Source organism: Pomacea canaliculata, linkage group LG4 (assembly GCF_003073045.1).
Source record: "Pomacea canaliculata isolate SZHN2017 linkage group LG4, ASM307304v1, whole genome shotgun sequence".
Taxonomy (NCBI): Eukaryota; Metazoa; Mollusca; class Gastropoda; order Architaenioglossa; family Ampullariidae; genus Pomacea; species Pomacea canaliculata.
The window spans coordinates 9,009,938-9,028,397 of NC_037593.1; the positions used below are offsets into that span (position 1 = coordinate 9,009,938).

Sequence of the window (18,460 nt, forward strand, 5' to 3'; positions counted from 1 at the left end):
TTCAAGGAGTGTGTGTGTGTGTGTGAGACCTTTGGCTCTGACAAAGACTATTATGTTTGAATTTCATTTATATCTTTCTTGTATGCCTTCAAAATTTTTTAAGATATAGCTGCGCTGCAGAGTGGTTTGCATCAAGCAACATGTGTGTGTGTGAGAGAGAGAGAGGGTGTACAAATGAACTAGCTGGAGATAGTGTAACTTTTTATGATGATGTAAAACAGTCCTCAGCTTTGTGCCCCTACATTGCTGCTACATTTTATATAATGGCCTCAAGCATATTAGTGAAGGTCATAAATTGTTGCTTATTATATCTTAAATAAGCATGGTATGCCTGACGATATTAAATTAGTCTGAACATGTTGCTGTAGTAGTATCTAACAACAGCACTATAACTGAAACGGAAGTTCTCATCGTAACAGTCATTCCTAGCAACACATACAACTGCCATCAAACGCGGAAACCCGTCCATAGCTGAAATGTCATGTCAAACTACATGGAAAACACATAATCAACACAAATAATATCAACTTTAGGACTAGCCTGAGAGAAAATATCTGTCAGCCCATAGACACAGCAGAAAGTTGCAGCCCTTGGGGCGCCCGACGACAGGTGTTAAGCAATTCTAATTTTAATGGCGGGAGCGGTGGTGACAGAGCAGGTCAATCATTTCTGCATTCATCACTGCGATCTTGTTGTCCTGTGTTTGACATGCCACAAGCTGTAGGAAGCAGGTACAAAAAAAACCTAGTCTTTTTTAAAACGCTTGTTGACGCTTCTTTCCTATTCCCTTCCTCTACGACGACGACGACGACGACGACGACGACGATGACGACGACGACGACGATGATGATGATGATGATGATGATGATGATGATGATGATGATGATAATGATGATATAAACTAAAAGTGGAGGAGGGTGTTGCGGAGGGTCAAGGTAGGTCCCTGTGCTATCAGCGAGAGCCCGTTGCTGGGATCATAGCTTGACCTCGGTGTCGACCCACCTCAACCTCAGCCTGTCAACGACCTCTACGTCCCCACCCAAAAAAGTCTCAGTTAAAATAAGTCTTGGGTGAACAGGAAAGTTCGAATATCTTATCTAGTGTTCTACTTTTCACCAGGGAAGGGCAAAGTCTGTTTTGGAACACTCACCTGGAACTTAGGTGTCTGCGTGTATGTTGTGATAAGGTTCACAGACTTGTTAAATCCATTAAATTTATTTTCAAACGGAGACATTTTCGGCAGACATTTTCTGAATCAAGTTAATCTGTTGATGTACTTTATCCGTCTCTAGGATGTCACCTGCTCTTAATCCAACCCACATCCTGTTGATCAATTTTCTCTCAGCCAGACGAGCCTCAAAGATCTTAAAGACCAACTCGAGTATAAAATATTTCTTGGTTGAATATGTTCAGCTCATTACAATCGAAGTTCAGTATCAGAATTTTCATTCTCCAAAGTTTGTAACAACTTTTTTTAAAAAATACCTTACCCCATTATTCGAACATCTAGCTCACAAAATACCCTCCACCCCCCCCCAAAAATGATATATATATATATAAAAATATAATTCAGAGTCTGTTTGTGTAGGTGTGTAGTGCATGTTCATGTGGATGGCCTTCTCAATGGCCTCTCGAAGATTTTGCGCGGCACACAATGCACAGTTAACCGGCAACTGTACGGCTATAGGTTAATTCTTTATCTATGATTGATATTATTTAACGGTTTTTAATTTGCTTTATTATCATCCTTAGAATGTGCCAGTCATCTTTGCATCTTTGCTTTGTCTTCATCGTCAGAGTTGAGACAGGCAACAAGTGCAGACATACATCTTGCCAAAATAAGGGATTTGTTTTAGGGTGCTGGGGAATAACTGTATTATACTTTAGTGATTTATACTCATACATTAAAAATGCACTCAAGTTGATCTTAATATTAAGGTTCTTCTTCTTTGAAACTCAAACAAAACACTTGCCTTCCAACCCCAGGCCAAAATAACTAATACTAACCTCTTCATATTTCTCCGTGCTTAAGACTATGACTACATAAAGATTAAAAATTAAGCTCTTCAAGTGCCACTGGCTGAAACAGTCAGTTGGTCCATTAACGATGAGCTTTGTGTTGTTGTCCCTCCTTGACATGCGCATAAAGACAGACAGGTCCGTGAAGAGCTGGGTGTCGGAGACTGGAGCACAAGAAGTGCAGCTTTCTCTGCCCCACAATACCAGGGTGCTTTTAAGACCAGGTGCACGAATATCCCTTACCGTTGGGATGGAATTAATGTTAGAATAAAGTAAAGACCATCATACCTTGCTTTCAAAAGAAAAGAATAGCAGAGATAAGCTTGTCAAGTCTGCTGCTTGAATAACAGAGTATTTTGAAAGCGTTTGTGCGTCGGACCACGTGTAAAAACAGCAAAACAATATTTAAAAACAATGTTAAAAAAACTTTGACCCCTTAATTTTTTTAGTGCTCATAAGAAAAGAGAGATGTTAAACCTTTCACAACATGTGCAATAAAAGGAAATTTAATGTCCCATGATCTGTCTCATTAAAGCAAACTCTCTATAAAAGAATCATATAATGAGTTCTATCCGGTACTCCACCCCAAGCTTTATAAATATAAAATAATAAGTATTTTTCAACGTAGGAAATAAGGATTTCATAAACCGTTATGTTTTATACAGAACAGATCATCAAGTTGCAGGTAGACTTAGTTGATTGCTGTAAAATTCGAAGTTCGAGAACCTCCGACGCAAATCCTGATTTCCACTGAACAAGACTTAATGTTTGTCTTATCTTCATGCTCATCCTCAGTTCATCTTTTATAAGCTTCCTTAAAAAGACTCGTAGTATAATCTGTAATGTTTCATTATTATTGCGTACGTGTGTTGTGTTCTGTGTGTATGTGTGTATTTCTTTGTTGTATGTGTTTGTGAATCTTTGTGTGTGTGTGTGTGTACAAAAAACTGTTGTTTGTTAGAGATGACCAGCCAACAATTTTGTAAACCACACACACATACGCACATGCGCACGCCTTGTATGTCAAGGGTTACGTCGATGACCCTACACATCTCTTTTCCATTCTTTAAAAACTTTAAGTGTCAGAGAATGAGTTTGCTCATCTAACTGATATTACTGGGCTGTCGATTATATTTTTAACAACAACAGACTTGATTTCCTAGTTACAGCAAGAATTCATTTTCTTCCTCTCCTTCTATATCCCCAACCCATCTCTTTTCTCTGTCCCTCCTTCCCATCTATTTGTATATCTATCTCTCCACCTAAATAGATTGTTTCGTCATGTTTGGTATTAATACATTCTCACTCTCTCAACAACCTTTTCTCTCTTTCACTTGTTGACTGCGATTGACTTAGAAGTTATTTTTGAAATCCTCAAAACTATGTCCCCACTACTCCCCCATCCTTGATGTCGTTAAGTGGCAAGCACGAACATTAAGGTAGACCGTTATTTATTTTCCTTAAGTAAGATCTGCTGATCAAAACATCCGTAAGTGTAAGTTGTTATCTCGAAACAGAGAGATCTCACATCCTACACAGGTATTCCAAGTGTAATCAAGCCTTGTGAGTGGCTCGCACCACTTAGGAGCAAACGGCAGCTGTTGCTTTCAACTCCGCTGTGTGAGAAGCGCTCTCATTAAGATTTCCTACACGAGATTAGTGGCCGCACTCTGACTTTACTCGTTAAAGAACTCGTGGAGTGTAAAAAGATTGAACAAAACTTTTTAAAAGAGATTATTTCTACAAATTTAGGTGAACACACCCTTGCGTTATCGACTTACCATGTTACAAACGTCGCCATTCACAGAAAGCAAACTCGTGACGTCACGTTTGTACACAGAATCGCCTCACTAACATATTTACAAGCTCTCCCATTGGGTGAGGTCTTCACAATGTAACCTATCCATGTACAGTCCTGATGTCTGTATTGTTGACCTCTTTGATAATTTAAGCCTGAATCTCGAGAACAATGAGGGTGTAGTCATACAGATGCGAGGAAATGGTATTTTGCTCTACCCAATCATGAAAGTGAGTTTTGCACCCCACTAGTCCTTTAAATAATGGTGGTTATTGCTCTTTGTCAGTCGTTGTTTTGATATCCTGTTCACCACGTGACATCACGCTCTGATTACACCTTTTCAATGGCAGCAATCTGAAGCTGTGGCTTGTGTATTGTGTATCACACATAAAAAGTTTAATGACCCCTCAGCCTTTGAAGTCAGCTGCGCATATTTCTTTCCATTCCAAAAGGCAATGGCTGTGGTCTGGTGTTAAAATAACTCATGCATGGTGCACACTGTAAATGCACTCCAGCCTTTTGGAGTCCGCGAGACAGTTTTATTAAAAGTGACTTAAGGGGTTAAGGTAGGTCAAGTGACAAGTGTTCTTGTCTTACGTACAGAGCACTTACTGTATGGTCGACCTTTTTAAAATAATCAAAAAATTATTCGATAATTGATTGATTCTTTTAATGGAGAGATAAACAGACAAGTACACCCCTCAGTTTGTCAGTAGCTAGAGCGATGAAACACAAACGAAAACAAAAACAAACAAACAAAAAAATGATGACGAGGTGTCTAGCGTATGAGTTCTGAGGTCAAGCTTAGGAGTCTGTGGGCAGCACATTGGCTGCATGTTGGCTGCACGTTGGCTGCACATTGGCTGCATTGTGCGCTGCCTCGGTGTGTGTCCCGTGTAGATGTATAATGTTTAGAGTGACTGGTTCATGACCTGAACCCCTTCTACCGCACCATGGTAGCTCCAGGGTACAAGGGTAGAACAGTTGTTTCGACTCCTGGCCTTTAGGATGTCCTGGTATCGAGGATGTCGTCAGCTGATGGCCTCGCCCATAGTTCCAGCAAACTACCGGCTGAGGTGGTGGAATTAGTTAATATTTTTGCGGGTTTGACAGGCTGGATGTATATAAACAAGCTGTGATAAAAGTCGTGCATTCATTCTACTACCGAGTCCCTTACAAGCTGCATTGGCTAAACCAGTTGCGGATGGACCCCCTGATGTCAAAGGTTAGTAGACCATCAAGATAAGCCGCTGTCATCCTCCTTAGAGAATCAATGATAAAGTTCTCGATAATTATGGGCCCCAATGAATCAGAATGTACGAAGTAGATGATAAAGTTCTTTTCACTCTTTGGCTTGAACGGCTAATAAATGGTGTGTTGATTTTCTGTTTCCTTGCTTCCTTGGCTAGCTGGCTGAGTTGGGGTTTGTCTCAGTTGAATTTTTTGTGGGTGGGGGGAGGGAATGGTTTGTTTGGGATTTTTGGTGTGGTTTGGATTGGTTGATTGATTGGAGATTTTTGTGTTTAGTTTTATTGTTGTTTAGCTTTCTGGTTGAATTAAAAGTTGTTTCCTCCACAACTTTCTCCATATAAATGCGAAAACGACAGGAGTACTTTAGGGATCCAGCAGAGGTCTTGAAAGAAATTCTCATTAAGTTGAAGGACACATGGACGCTGTGGTATTGCTGACAGCTGTTGTAATGCTCAAAAAGTTTGGTTTTGTGCTAACATGAGTTTTTAAATTAAATACTGATGGGGTGTAAACCCAACCTTCTCTGATCATGAAGTGTCGTGTCTAGACTCTCGGTAGTGGGGATGTATCAAGCTGTTCAGGTCATGGTTTCTCAAAATCGTGAGTTTTCTTCCTTCAGGCCTTGCCAAATGGTATCTTAAATGCTGTTTCTGGCCTACATCATCTCGCCTGTTTAACCTAGAATCTTTCTCGTAGAAAAACTTTCATTGATATGCTAAGTGACTACACTTTTTAATTTTGAGAAACTGTAAAGTAATAATATAGGCGTGGAGATCAGTAAAATTGTCAAGTGATAAAAAAAGCTTGGAGATCCTTGAAGAGGACTAATTGTGCCACTGTACTCTGTTAGCCCACTCTCTGGTCCTACAAAAGATTGAAAACCCCATGCAGCACAATCTGCCACCAGTCACAAACACTGAGGTTCGCCTCTTGACGCAAACTAAGCCAACTGGAAAAAAACTGATGATGGCCTGGAGCCAGTCAAAGAAAAGTTCGAACATGGTGGCAACTGACGATGCAAGTAAGATTGTATTCAGGTATCATGTCCACGCAGTCTAGACAGCAACATCCAACTTCATCAAGCCTTGGCCATCAGAAGGTATGGCGACTGTCTCCATTCTGCCTGCGATGTTAACAGTCGAGTAACGCTCGACAGCTCCGTCCACGTGTACTCCGATTCACGTCCACCCTGGCCCTGTAATCACGGCCCCACCCAGGGGCTGTTCCCTTAGTGTTAAAAGCTGTAATTGAATTCATGACTATGCGCAAACAGAGGTCCTTTTATTGAAGGTGCACTTCGCTGTGTAAGCGTTTATTTTAGAGGTACAGAAAGCTATTCAGACATGAACTGAAGCTGGTACTGACTGGTGACGACAGGGGGGATCGACGACCTCCTTACAGTTCGGCCCACTTCCGCTCCTCCCCCCGTTCTTTCACTCCGGTAGGACAAGGTGACTGGAGGGAAGGTATGAGTATGAGTATGAGTTTTTTTCAAACAAACCTGTCTCTTCTGTGCACAACTTGACTGGTGATCGTCACAACTACACAAACAAGCGTTTCTCCTCTCTGTCTGGTTTCTGTTCTGTTCACCCAGCAAGCTCCAAGACAAATGTTGCTGGAAATAATTGTACCTGTTAACATGTCTCTTACATCACCTGTTACACTTTGTACTTTCTCACATTTCAGATGCATTGTGCTGCAACTACCTCAGTAAGGGAGTATTGGGGTAGGCCCTTGATCCTGTCTGAAATTAAAGAGCAGGGGTTAACTCTGGATGTAGCCATTCCCTCCTTTATTTGACGACGATGTGTGATTTTCTGTTGCTATTCAAATAAAAATCACGATTTGGGGGTCGTTGAAAAAAGCGACAAATTATATGAATCTATATTTAGTGTACTTTTAAAGTTACAGGAAAAGTAAAACATCCGAGCAACCTTCATTTAGTCATTAAAGATGTTGGGCTAATCAAGAGCATAAAAGAAAGTTTCAGTGGACACAACTTGAAAGACAATAACAAAAGACCTGTACAGGAATAAAACCAGGACTTACATATCGTTTGTACTTAGTTCTTGTTTAAAAAATACTGTTCCTAATTCCCTTGTCCCTTGTCAGATTCACGGTTTGGAATGATACCACTGCATACAGAGACGACAACAAGTAAGAATTTTTTTTTTACTAATTTTACTACTTAATTTGTCTAATTAAGAGTTGATGACGAATTGTTTCAATCGGAACAGAACTTTAGAAATTCTCAGAAAACATGGAAAGAAACCCAGAGACATTTGCTTCATGATCAGCATTAGTACTGCCGTCTGTATTATGAGAATATTTAGTCACGTGCTATAAACACTCTTCTCATCAGTCGGCTATTCGATTCGATGTTATTTGAAATATCAAACATTCGATTTGAAGTGTCGCTGTATATCATAACTATCTAAATGTCTTTCTATGCCACAGTCAATGTTATTTCAAAGGGGTACCCTTCAGTGCTGCATCATGGGATGTCCAGGACAGTGCATCGCAGGTTGACTGCAGTCCCACCCGGGGCCACGTGTGAGTTGATGTACAGTTACCCCCGTAAGTGACTGAGAGGTCGCCAAAGTACTCCCCCAGCTTCTACCCCCCACTGATATCTACCTTCACATTTGCACCTAAGTGCAGCCTTCGGGTGTATTCATATGGAGCCTCCCAGCGTGCACTTAAACCGCGTGTTTCGTAAGTACTCCACCCTGCTGCTCGTATTTTGTAATCTTTGATTTTTTTTAATGTATTGTTTTCCAGGTTTCCTCAGCTTTTGTATCACTTTGATATTGTGTATTAACATCCATTTCTTCTATCTTTGACTGGCTTCCATTTGATAGTTACTTTGCTCAGATATTGTAGTTATTCGCAGCGAACATACTTGCATATACAGGCAGTTAGTAGTTATTGGTGTTGTACAAAATATATTTATATATAAACATATAGTGTCAAATGTGAAATGGGTGGGCAGCGTAAGGGTTCTTGGTTTCAGACAATAGGCTTTTCCCACCTCCAGGGAGAAATTTGGTGGAGGGGGGGGGGCGATAATTTGAATCGCTTACACCGGCATTATCTCCTCTTGAGGTGCAAGCCTTTATTTGATAAACTGGCATTTGTCAACTGATGGCTAGCAGGAACTGTTGTCACTTCTGGCAAGATCCATTACAGTTTTGGTGACAAAGGATTACAAAGCTTGATTTGCATATGAGGGCTTTAGATGCCAGCCTCCGAGTGTCTGGTGTGGGTAGCACAGGGGGCGATGACATTTGAAACCGTTGTTCCGTCTAACCCTCTGACTCACCGTTATGTAAGAGCGAGACACGTGTGTGAAGATGCCTTGCAAAGACTAAAATGAAGGCGTTCAGTTCTGTGTGTTAAATGCAAACCAAACTCAAATAAAACCTCTCTCACTCACACACACACACACGAGCGCGAACAGACTTGTTTTCTAGGTGCCTTGCTATTGTCTTGTTGTCGGCATGAACGTACATGTCTACGAGCGCACAGAGTTATATCATACTGTGTGAAAAGATATACGATGTGGTCTTTATGTATGTGTGTGTGAATGTGTTGTGTGATGGTTGTGGGGAAGGGTGAGTGTGCTCAATGATTTAGAATGTGTTTGTACATAAAACAGGTATCAACGACTGTATTTAGTTAAAAGTGACATGAAGTTTAATGAAGTGCATGAATTCATTTCTATTTCATTAATTACACTAGGGTCCTGGAGCACCTATTCCTAAACAGTTTCAATATTAGTACATGATGCATTCCATTGTAAATATTTAGTACATGATGCAATGCATTAGTTGTAAATTTTATTATAAATGCCATTTGGCTAATCAGTTTGCACTTTGCCCACTGCAATCCCAGCTGGACAGCTACCTGAGCTGCAAAGGCTACAAAAACGTTGTGGTGTTGGTTACTGGTGTCAAGGTCACCTCCTCCTCGTAAAACAACCCTGGGCAGACAGTGCACAAAGGTCAAGCGTGACTTGGAGGGTATGGCAAGCAGTGTAGTGATGTGTACGATGTGGGATGCTGTGTAGTAATGTGATGAGTGTTGTGGAGTAAGGTAAGGGTGGATAGATGATGTGTGTATTGTGAGAGGCTTCGTTCAGTGATTACTCAGTATAAGTATATGAACCACACGACTTTATTTATTTTATTTATTCGAAGTATCCAGCTTCTTAGGAGAGATTATGCTTTTCCTACATAAGAGATAAAAAGAACACCAACCCCCACCACCTTATCTTTTCTCGCTCATTCATTCCCTTGATCCTTACATGGACTGGAGTTCGTCACAAAGTCATAATATGTCCTTGAGATCACTCCCCACCACCACCACCACCACCACCACCACCACCATCATCATCATCCGCGCCGTCATTGTGCACAACAGTCAACTTAGCTAAGTGCGAACGAGCATCCTCGGACCACAAAAAGACGTCCTACCAGCGAAGCAGGCCGTCATGAAGCAGGCCACACAGCCGGCCACCCAGGCGGATATGACGAGAGACGCAAGATCCTGTCGTCTGCTGGGTATCAGCGCCCCCAGCCCCCCAAGGGTGACGCCGACAGTGGTGGGGTTGGAGAAGCCGCACAAGGCGTAGACTGCGATCACCTGAGACTTTCTCTGCCACAGACACCAAACAAACGACAGGTACTTGATGTCCAGCAGTGTCTAGGTGGCTGTCACTACATCAATGCAATAATATTGCCTTCAGACCGATTATGTCCTGTAGTATTAACATCATCTCTTTCTTCTTGTTGACTGTCTCTATTATTTTTGTTTACATGATTTTTTAAATATGTCCTCGAACAAGTGTGTATCAGCATAGAATGTGACCCCTGACTGCCAGACCACCCACCACTACCACCACCACCACTACTCCCGGATGTACGATGTTACGTGCAAGGCCTTTATTTTTGATAATGAGGAGGAAAAGGTTAGTGAAGAAACTGGTGAGGAGACCAGTGATGACAGTGGTGATGAGAGTTTACAGCTTACCGACAGAGCGTTGTTACTGATGTGCTCTCCCAAGCGCTGATAACCCACCAGCTCGTTAAGCACTGTCTTCAGACCGATTACTTCCCCTACAACGCGGCAGTCTTTCCATGGCACGCCCATCACAAAAGCAAGAGGCATCAGCACATAGGACAACGCTAACTGTCATAAAAATATAGAAAAAAGTCATTTGTTAAAAGTTGTCGTCAAAGAGTCGCAAGCTTAACCACAGACTTCTATTATCTCTATGAAGTCTGTGGGGTAGACAAAGATAAAACATGGTTCAAGGGAGGGAACCGTTGCTCACCGTGCAACAATATACAGTGTTTATGTCCCTTCCCAATGCTGACTCGCAAGTAGTGCAAAAAAATTATGCCCACCTCCAAAAAAACACATAAACAAAAATAAAGAAATACAAAACAAAAAGACTGAAGTCGAAACAGCAAACACAGAAACCTGTGGGGTTGGTTGAGAGGAACTCCCTTTAAAACACTTGCTCAGTTTTAGTTGGTTGAGAAGGAGAAGGCGACTTAATTACCTCAAACGTGAGGTTCTCGATGTTGACGAGGGAGCCCAGGTATTTAAGGACGGCGTTGAGGAACTCTAGGATACTGAGGAAGGCGATGAGTGTGGCGCCCACCGCGAAGATGATGGCGACAGCGTCCTGCGCGCCGCGTGCCGCAGCGTCCAGAATGTTTTGCGCCTCCTGCCTGCAGGTCAAAGGTTACGTTATCTCTGTCCTTCTCTATCTGCGTATATTGTCTGTCTAACCTTGTAAGACGTTATTGTCTAACAATGTTCGCTTTTATTCACTTAAACTCACGAGTCCTGGCTCTTGTTTGTTGTGTTCTCTTCCTCTTCTATTTCTTCTGCTCGAGTGAGTTTTCCTCCCCTGACTTCCGGATACACGATCTTGGACACAGCCAGTCCTGCAGGTGCCGACATCAGCACCGCCGTTAGAATGTGAGCAGACGACACCTGTTGTAATGTACAAATAATCGTCATCAGCGCATTTTGGGTCTATCTGCACGCGCACGCGCACACACACAGAATTATTCCAGACATTTCTCACCCCATAGTTGACAAAGAGGGCAAAGATGTCGGCTGACACCGAGGCAAATCCTGCCGTCATGATGGCGTGTAGCTCTGATCTTGACATCTTGCTCAGGTACGGACGGATGGTCAGAGAGGCTTCCGGCTGCCAAAGGTCACAAGGTCACTCACATTACCAAACGAGGAGAGAACTGGTTACTATACCTACAAGTACGTACTCAGATCTTCCTCCTAGAACAGGTCAAGATTTTATTTTTATTACAATGCAGTAACACAGTCAACGGTCCAGTCTAAAAGGAGAATTAAAAAGTAGTGCCTATGATGTAATTCCGTTCAGTAACATGGTTTATCGGACAATAAGAAGCGATATGCCTCATAGACGAGTCCTTCGAGAATTTCTGTCGTATTCTGGCGTAACGTGCAGAAGCATGGACTATGATCATGTCCACTGAGCTAAATTATTTTTATGCGAAGAGTAAGAGCTAATTAATGTTTACCTGTCCAAGAAATATGCTCGCAGCGGTGACTACTGTTTCTGCAGCTGTGGTTCCCATGGTAACTTTCATTGTCATGGCAATGACGTTCACAATCTTCTGCATGATGCCCACATAGTAGAGAACGGAGATGACAGAACTGATGAAAATGACAGTCGGCATCAGCTGAAACAGAATCACGAACATCAGGCAGAGCATCAACTAGTCGCAAACATAAGCTAGAACAGGTCGTAAACATTCGGCAGAAAATCAGCTGAAACTCACGAAAGTCAGGAAGAACCATTCACTGAAGCATGTCAGGAACATCAGACACAGCGGCTCCTCCACAGTCTATTTTTAGACCACTCAGTTCTATGGACTCACCTTCAGCGCGAAAAAGAAGTCCTTGTAATTGTCGCCGAAGACGAAGACGACGCCGGCGATAACGTAGTCGAGGAAAATCTCCACCTGACGCCCCAGCCACGCAAACCCCTCTCGACCCTCCTTCGTCTTGAGCACCACTGCACCCAGCGCCATCTGCGCCGCCAGCCCCCACACCACGGGCCGCAGTGACACCTGCACCACACCGAGACAGCCATCTTGGAGAGACAAACCACAAGACGAGACACCGGACAGTGGCAGTGAGGTGATGTCATGACAATGTCACTGCTTTGTATTGTAGATGACTAACAACAATCACGAGTCGAGGCGTTTTTCTAGTCTGAACTCGCTATCTCGCCACGTGTCATCTGGTTAACCCCTGCTTCGCCACATTTTTATTTAGTTAGCTTTGGCAGGTCCCCCCACTCTCATTCATAACCTCTAGTTATGGATCATATACCCTCTCTACATCGCCACCCGTCTCGCTAGCCCCGCATTTGTGTTTGGAACAAAAGTGGCGACATAACGAGATGACAGTAAAAATAACGTGCTTGAACCTCTGGGTGGTGCTAGAATTCCACCCTGTATGTTCAGAATACATCAAAGATACATCGCGAGGATACATCACACATATATCATGCATCAAGGCCAGCAAGTGAATAAGTAGGTCTACAAAACAGGACTACAGGTGTATACATAGGTTAACAACAAGCATCAAAGGCACTACAGGTGCATCAATAGATCCACATTAAGCACTAGCACTACGGGTGTCCTCGGACACATCTACGGGTGTATGTAGATACGTGCATTGCGCCTGTCGTACGAGATGATCCAGCAGAAGACCACCAAGATGACCAAACCGGCCAGCGACACCAGGTTCTCCGGGTGCCCCGTGTTGATGACAATGCTGTACGCCAACATGGCGGCTGCGGCAAGTCCGTAGCAAGATCTGAGGAACAGGAATAGGACATGCTGTGTTTTAGCATTGTGTGTGTGAAATAGAAAGTTCCAGTAAGGATGGACATCTCGTTTTATTTGAACTAATAGTCACTAGAAGTACTGACGGTCACTAGTAGTCGCTAGCTCTAGTGGTCGGTGGTCACTGGTGGTCACTGGTGGTCACTGATTGCCTCTTGTTGTCAGTGGTGTTCACTAAAGGTTACTGACAGTCGCTGCTGTTCACTGGAGGTCACACACTCACCGCCGCACTGCCCTCCGCTCCAGCAGAGACTTCAGACGACCTCGAACTTCAAGACGGATGAAGTCACGACCTCGTAGGACGACGTCCACCTGCGCCACCTGTGAGCAGGTAACACTGCAGACCACGACGACCGTCAGACACAGGAGAGGGATGGCGCGAGGAAAGTTCCAGGCCTGAAAAAAAAACAAACACAAAGAAACCTCTGGCACTATATCACTGATCAGGAACATTCTAGACAGGACAATTCCGACAGACTTTTTTGTGTGGAGAGGGGAACAAAGGGGGAGGAGGACAGGTAAGGGGGGGGAGGAGGCACTGTAGCCTAGTGGATAATGCACTTGAATTCTGAATACAAGGTCTCCAGTTCAAGGCTTGCTCATGGAAAATGACTAGCTGGTGGTACCTAAATTTGTCAGAGAGGTAAAAGGTAGCGGGAGAAGAAAGGTTGGGCTCTCCTTTCACATGTCATGTCCTAGGCATGGTGAACCACTCAGTTCACCGCCTCTACAGCCACTAGAACCTCTATGTAGACTAAGGTGAGCTTAGTCACCCCAGGCCAGTGTGAGGAACACTGTAGAAGTGGAGTGACCTGCTCTGTAACAAATGATGTTTAGTCTCACCAGAGCCAGTGTGAAGTACACGAAGTACCCAATGACAAGCAATGCGTACACAACAACAGTCGTCTTCTTGCGGAAGTTCCTCGCCCAGAACCTTCCACCTGCGACATCAGTGCGAGCCGCCAAACCTTTCTCCGCATCATCACCGTTGCCATCAGTAATATTATCACAGGTACTGGACACGGCTTCTCTTTGACCGACGAGGCTTTCATCCAACCTACGACCTGGTAAAATATACGACAGCTGATTAAAGGACACATGATGATGACATGAAAAAACACAATCAGGCCACCGAATGTGTGTTTAGCTCAATGTATACTGTGCAGCTAGTCCTGCTCTAGCTATGAGAACTAGGTAAGTGCTAGAGGGTGTGTATTCTTGGATAGCTTATTTCTGTGTTGTGTGTACATGAAACTCTCTGTGTTATCTCAAGAATAACTTGTCGACAATGAACCTATAAACAAGTCTACATATAATTGTTGAAGACAGTTTTCAAGAGCAGCATCGAGTAGATAATAAACTCACTTGATATGGTGACCGATACACGAGATCTGTGTTGTCAAGATAGCACGTGATTTATAATGTCAATACACCTCCAGAATAAAAAAAAAAAAAAAAAAAAAAAAGAGAGAAAGGAAAGCTTCACCTTAATCTACAAGCAGCAACAGTAAAAGCTGTTCATGACACCACTGACACAGAGATCGAGACTGATAGAGCGATAGATGGATGTGTAAAAGGTAAAGAGGTACACAGGCAGGTACATCAGTTGCTGGTATGTGACGTGCAAGCAGAATGTGTGATATAGATATAGCGTAGATAGATATAGCAAGCAGACAAGACAGAAACATGACGTCTAGGCATGGAGACATGGAAGGAAGAGAAACAGGTGAGCAACCTAAAAGACAGACTCAAGAAAAGAGATGGGGTATGGGGACGGATACCCGTCTCCATGTACCACACATTACATGATCTGTACTTCAGCAGCGGACAAAGGAAAAAAAAAGCCAAGAAAGCGCATATGCTCTGCACGTGCGACACATTGTGTCTGTACTTTACCCGCCAGGCTGTCGCTCCTGACAGTCTCTAATTCCATCAGTTCTTCCCCTGGCAGCCAGTCTGCTACCAACAAGCACGTGTCAGCTCGGAAACGGACCAACGCACAAGTAGGCCGGTAACTGGACCCACGAGCACAGCAGCCACTCGATCGCAATCTCGCAAACTCTCCACACCAAGCCCTTGAAGATGACTTGACAGATGACAAGAAAGAGATAGAAGTTAGGGGTGGGGGACATACCCTACCGTGTGTAGGTACGGCAACTGTGGTTTGTTGTTGTTGTTGTTGTTGTTGTTGTTGTTGTTGTTGTTTTTAGATTGTCAAAAGCAGAGTTTCTGAGGGGCTAGGGGGACAGTGATAGTGTGATAGTGTGTGTGTGTGGAGGGGGAGGGGTGTGAATTTATTATATCCACCAGCGCTGTTAACGGGGTATAAGGCTGCCCTGATTTCAGCTCTTGACCCGTGTCAAATGCTGCCTAGAGTAGGAAAAGACTTTTCACTCACTGATGTTTATACATAAATGGGAAAAAATTGAAATAGTAGATCATTTTTTCTATCTTGGTCTGAAACTAAACTATAATAACAAATTTCTGTTAGCACAAAAAGATTTATGACAGAGCTTGAAGAGTTATGTTTGTTCTACTTAAAAAATGTAAACAGTCACAACTGCCACTAGATATACAGCTTGATATCTTTGACAGAATTATTCTTCCACTTCTTACTTATGGTTGTGAAATATGGATGTCAAGAATTAGTTATATTTGTGTTAAACTACAGTCAAAGTAAGTAAGAAAGTCCACCCCATCTTGAATAGTGCTTGGAGAGTGTGGCCGCGCCCCTGTTAATCTTTTTATCAAAATCAGACTGTTCTTTGGGCTTAAATTGATTAATGTAAATAACAGTAATAAACTGCCAAGTGTTGTATCTAAAATATTACTAAATTTACATGAAAGAGAAATCCTTTGGCCCAACAACCATGCGCAGGAGATTGGATTGTCTCCCATTAACTTCTTGGGCATGTCTTACCTCTGTTCACTCACATTTGGGGAAATATAGTGTCTTGTACATCGAACTGTCTTGTGTCATCGAACTGTCTCATGAGAAATAGTATCTGAACTGTATTGTGAGAAATAGTATCTTGTACTGAACTGTATTGTGAGACATAGTGTCTTGTACTGAACTGTATCATGAGAAATAGTATCTTGTACTGAACTGTATCGTGAGAAACAGTATCTTGTACAGAACTGTATATCGTCAGAAACAAATGCACCCCACTATCATACATTATTACTACAAACAATCAAGTACAGCAAAGTGAAGTACAACAAAACCATTTTCTCCCAGCGTTGACCGTGCTTTGACACCGAGTTGTCTCCAGGCAGGCTGAGATCAGACACCTTGCAAAAGTGTTAACACACTGTGGCGAAACATCTTGGCCAGACTAATTTTTATGTAGGTATATAATTTTATACGGCCCGCGAATGATGCTATAAATATCAAAACGGCCCTCGGGGTAGAAAAAAAGGTTCCCCCACCCTTGAATTAAAGGGAAATAATACCGTCTATTTTTGAGCTTTACTGTTCTTAGACACCTGCGTGTCGTAGTTATCGTCATTATTATCTGCTGGGTCGCATAATTCCCTTGGGCTATTTCTTGTCAATGATTTAACCTCCTCGTCACGCAAACACCCAACCGCCATTTGAGCGTCAGCCGCTCGATCGCCCCTGGCGCGTCGGACGTCAGATGACGTCAGCGTGCATCACGGGCGCCACAAGGGCGAGCACCCACTGCCGCAAGGTGCAGACAGCGCAAATGTCGGTCACCGATCATTGCCAGGTGGGTATAGGTACATGGATTACAGGTATACCGAGCCAGAAACGCCATTCAAGGAGAGCACAGTGACCTCTGGGCTGGCGCACTCTCGCGAGGGCTGGCTTCGTGAGGTCAACTTGTTTCGTCTTGTTCAAGAAGTCAAAACATGTGAAAGTACGGATTGATGAGTCTATTTTAACGCACAGAGCTCTACAGAGTTCATTTATCAATGTTGCACTAAGAGGCAGGTGGTCCAGCATCCACCCATTCATTCATCCCTTGACCGACACCAGCTATAAGTTGGTCCGCCAGTGCTGGGGGAACACACGGGGTAACTAACAAGACCCACCCCTCGAACCTGTCTTGACAGGTGATGAACAAGTCCTGCGTGAAACTTTCAGTCCACTCCTTCACCTTTGCAATCTAGTTCTTCCTCTGACCACCTGGGTGATGACCCCCTATACGTGGTACCCTGAGAGTGTTGTGCCGGGTCACGTGGCTGAACCAAACCAGATTCTCCTCTCCGTATCGGGTAGCAGAGGACCGGTGGTGATGTGTGCTGGTCCAGCAGAGATATGGAAGCTGTGCCTGAGGAAACTACCACGGCTGATTTAAAATATTTGGGGAAACAATCTACCCCTTTCGATCTTTTATAGGGTAGACAGAACTGTTCTGTTCCGTATTTTGCCTGATTACTCAATTGTATTCTCCATTCCTCTGAATGAAATTGTGCTGAGCTAGACAAAGTCTTGTCTTGGTGTGTTTTCTACACTGTCATATTCTTTTCTCCCTATCTTCCCGTTAGTGACCCGGAACAAGCTGCGATAGCAGACCCAGGGCCGCCGAGAGCCAGCCCGGGCCCCGGGACAGACGACCTCTCCGGGCCCCTTGTACTTGTAAACATAAATTATTTTCCCAGTATATAATGTATGTTTACAATTCGAATCTCAATATCTACACTCAAACTCAACTTCTGCATGTGTAATGCTTGGGTGTTCTGTCCTTAGACCTTTCTTTAAAAGAAAAAGAAAAGGAGAAGAAGAAAAAAAAAATCCACTGACCAAGGCCGGGCCCCTTGACAGCCGCGGGCCCGGGTACACCAGACCCCCCTGTCCCCCCCTCTCGTCAGGCCTGAGCAGACCAGGCGGAACTGGTGTGACCAAGTTAACAGGAGATAATGACATACTAACAACGAGTATAGCTGTCACCATGTGTAGATAAGCAAAGACCAACGACTCGGTGAGGTGCCAATTAACATACCATCTCTCTTCACCCTCCCATCCAAATCCGAGTACCTGGCTGCGGAACAGGGTATACAATGTACCCAGCCTCAAAAGCTTGCTCAGCAGTTTTGCTGTAGGGTCGTGACTGCAGCGTTGATCCCCTCAGGTCATTGACCTTAGATATGTGACCAACGGTCACATCAGGGTGCGCTGCAGCCTTACAGCCAACTCATCAGCGGTCGACCTAATGTTGTGACCGACTTTCACACAGGATGTGCACTGTAAAGACAGACATCGAACAACTAAAAATACAAAAGTCGGACAGTGTTTTCCTTGTCACAGCGTGGAATGGAGCCCGGCCTTGCCCCAGCCTTCTGTTGACACTACAGTAGGGGATGCTTGGCTTTGACCTACATTTGTCATGGGGGGGACAGAATGCTGTTAGATATCGTTGACCGATTTTGCACACATTGTTTGACTCGTATTTTAACGTGGTGTAGCATGTAATATGATTCCAAACTTCCCTACTCAACTAATTTTCGCAAGACA

The 18,460-nt window shown here is 43.5% G+C and overlaps 1 protein-coding gene and 1 long non-coding RNA gene across 4 annotated transcripts in view; one reads left to right on the top strand and one right to left on the bottom strand.

The window, feature by feature from the left end:
- The window catches only part of LOC112561907, a 41,190-nt gene extending 31,708 nt beyond the window's left edge, over window positions 1-9,482 (top strand). For all 3 annotated transcript variants that reach the window (XR_003098741.1, XR_003098743.1, XR_003098742.1), the window contains 3 exons: window positions 7,181-7,225; window positions 7,526-7,783; window positions 8,963-9,482. This is a non-coding gene — a long non-coding RNA (uncharacterized LOC112561907). The remainder of the gene's footprint in view (window positions 1-7,180; window positions 7,226-7,525; window positions 7,784-8,962) is intronic.
- Window positions 8,895-18,106, bottom strand: LOC112561890 (sodium/nucleoside cotransporter 2-like). The gene is made up of 13 exons (XM_025234731.1): window positions 17,750-18,106; window positions 14,878-15,067; window positions 13,825-14,045; window positions 13,205-13,377; window positions 12,811-12,952; window positions 12,007-12,198; window positions 11,647-11,808; window positions 11,169-11,294; window positions 10,920-11,074; window positions 10,635-10,806; window positions 10,100-10,258; window positions 9,544-9,724; window positions 8,895-9,050 (listed from the first exon to the last, which is right to left on the bottom strand). The coding sequence occupies exons 1-13, from the start codon at window positions 17,897-17,899 to the stop codon at window positions 8,989-8,991; spliced, it is 2,085 nt and encodes a 694-aa protein (XP_025090516.1). The 5' UTR covers window positions 17,900-18,106; the 3' UTR covers window positions 8,895-8,988.
- Between the last annotated feature and the right edge of the window lie 354 nt (window positions 18,107-18,460).

Excerpts from the sequence above, each read along its gene's own strand:
- LOC112561890 (XM_025234731.1), bottom strand. The coding sequence starts at position 17,899 with ATGGTGACAGCTATACTCGTTGTTAGTATGTCATTATCTCCTGTTAAC. Across the intron at positions 14,046-14,877 it reads CAGGAGCGACAGCCTGGCGG|GTCGTAGGTTGGATGAAAGC; the intron begins GTAAAGTACAGA and ends ATATTTTACCAG. Across the intron at positions 11,809-12,006 it reads ACTTCTTTTTCGCGCTGAAG|CTGATGCCGACTGTCATTTT; the intron begins GTGAGTCCATAG and ends ATTCTGTTTCAG.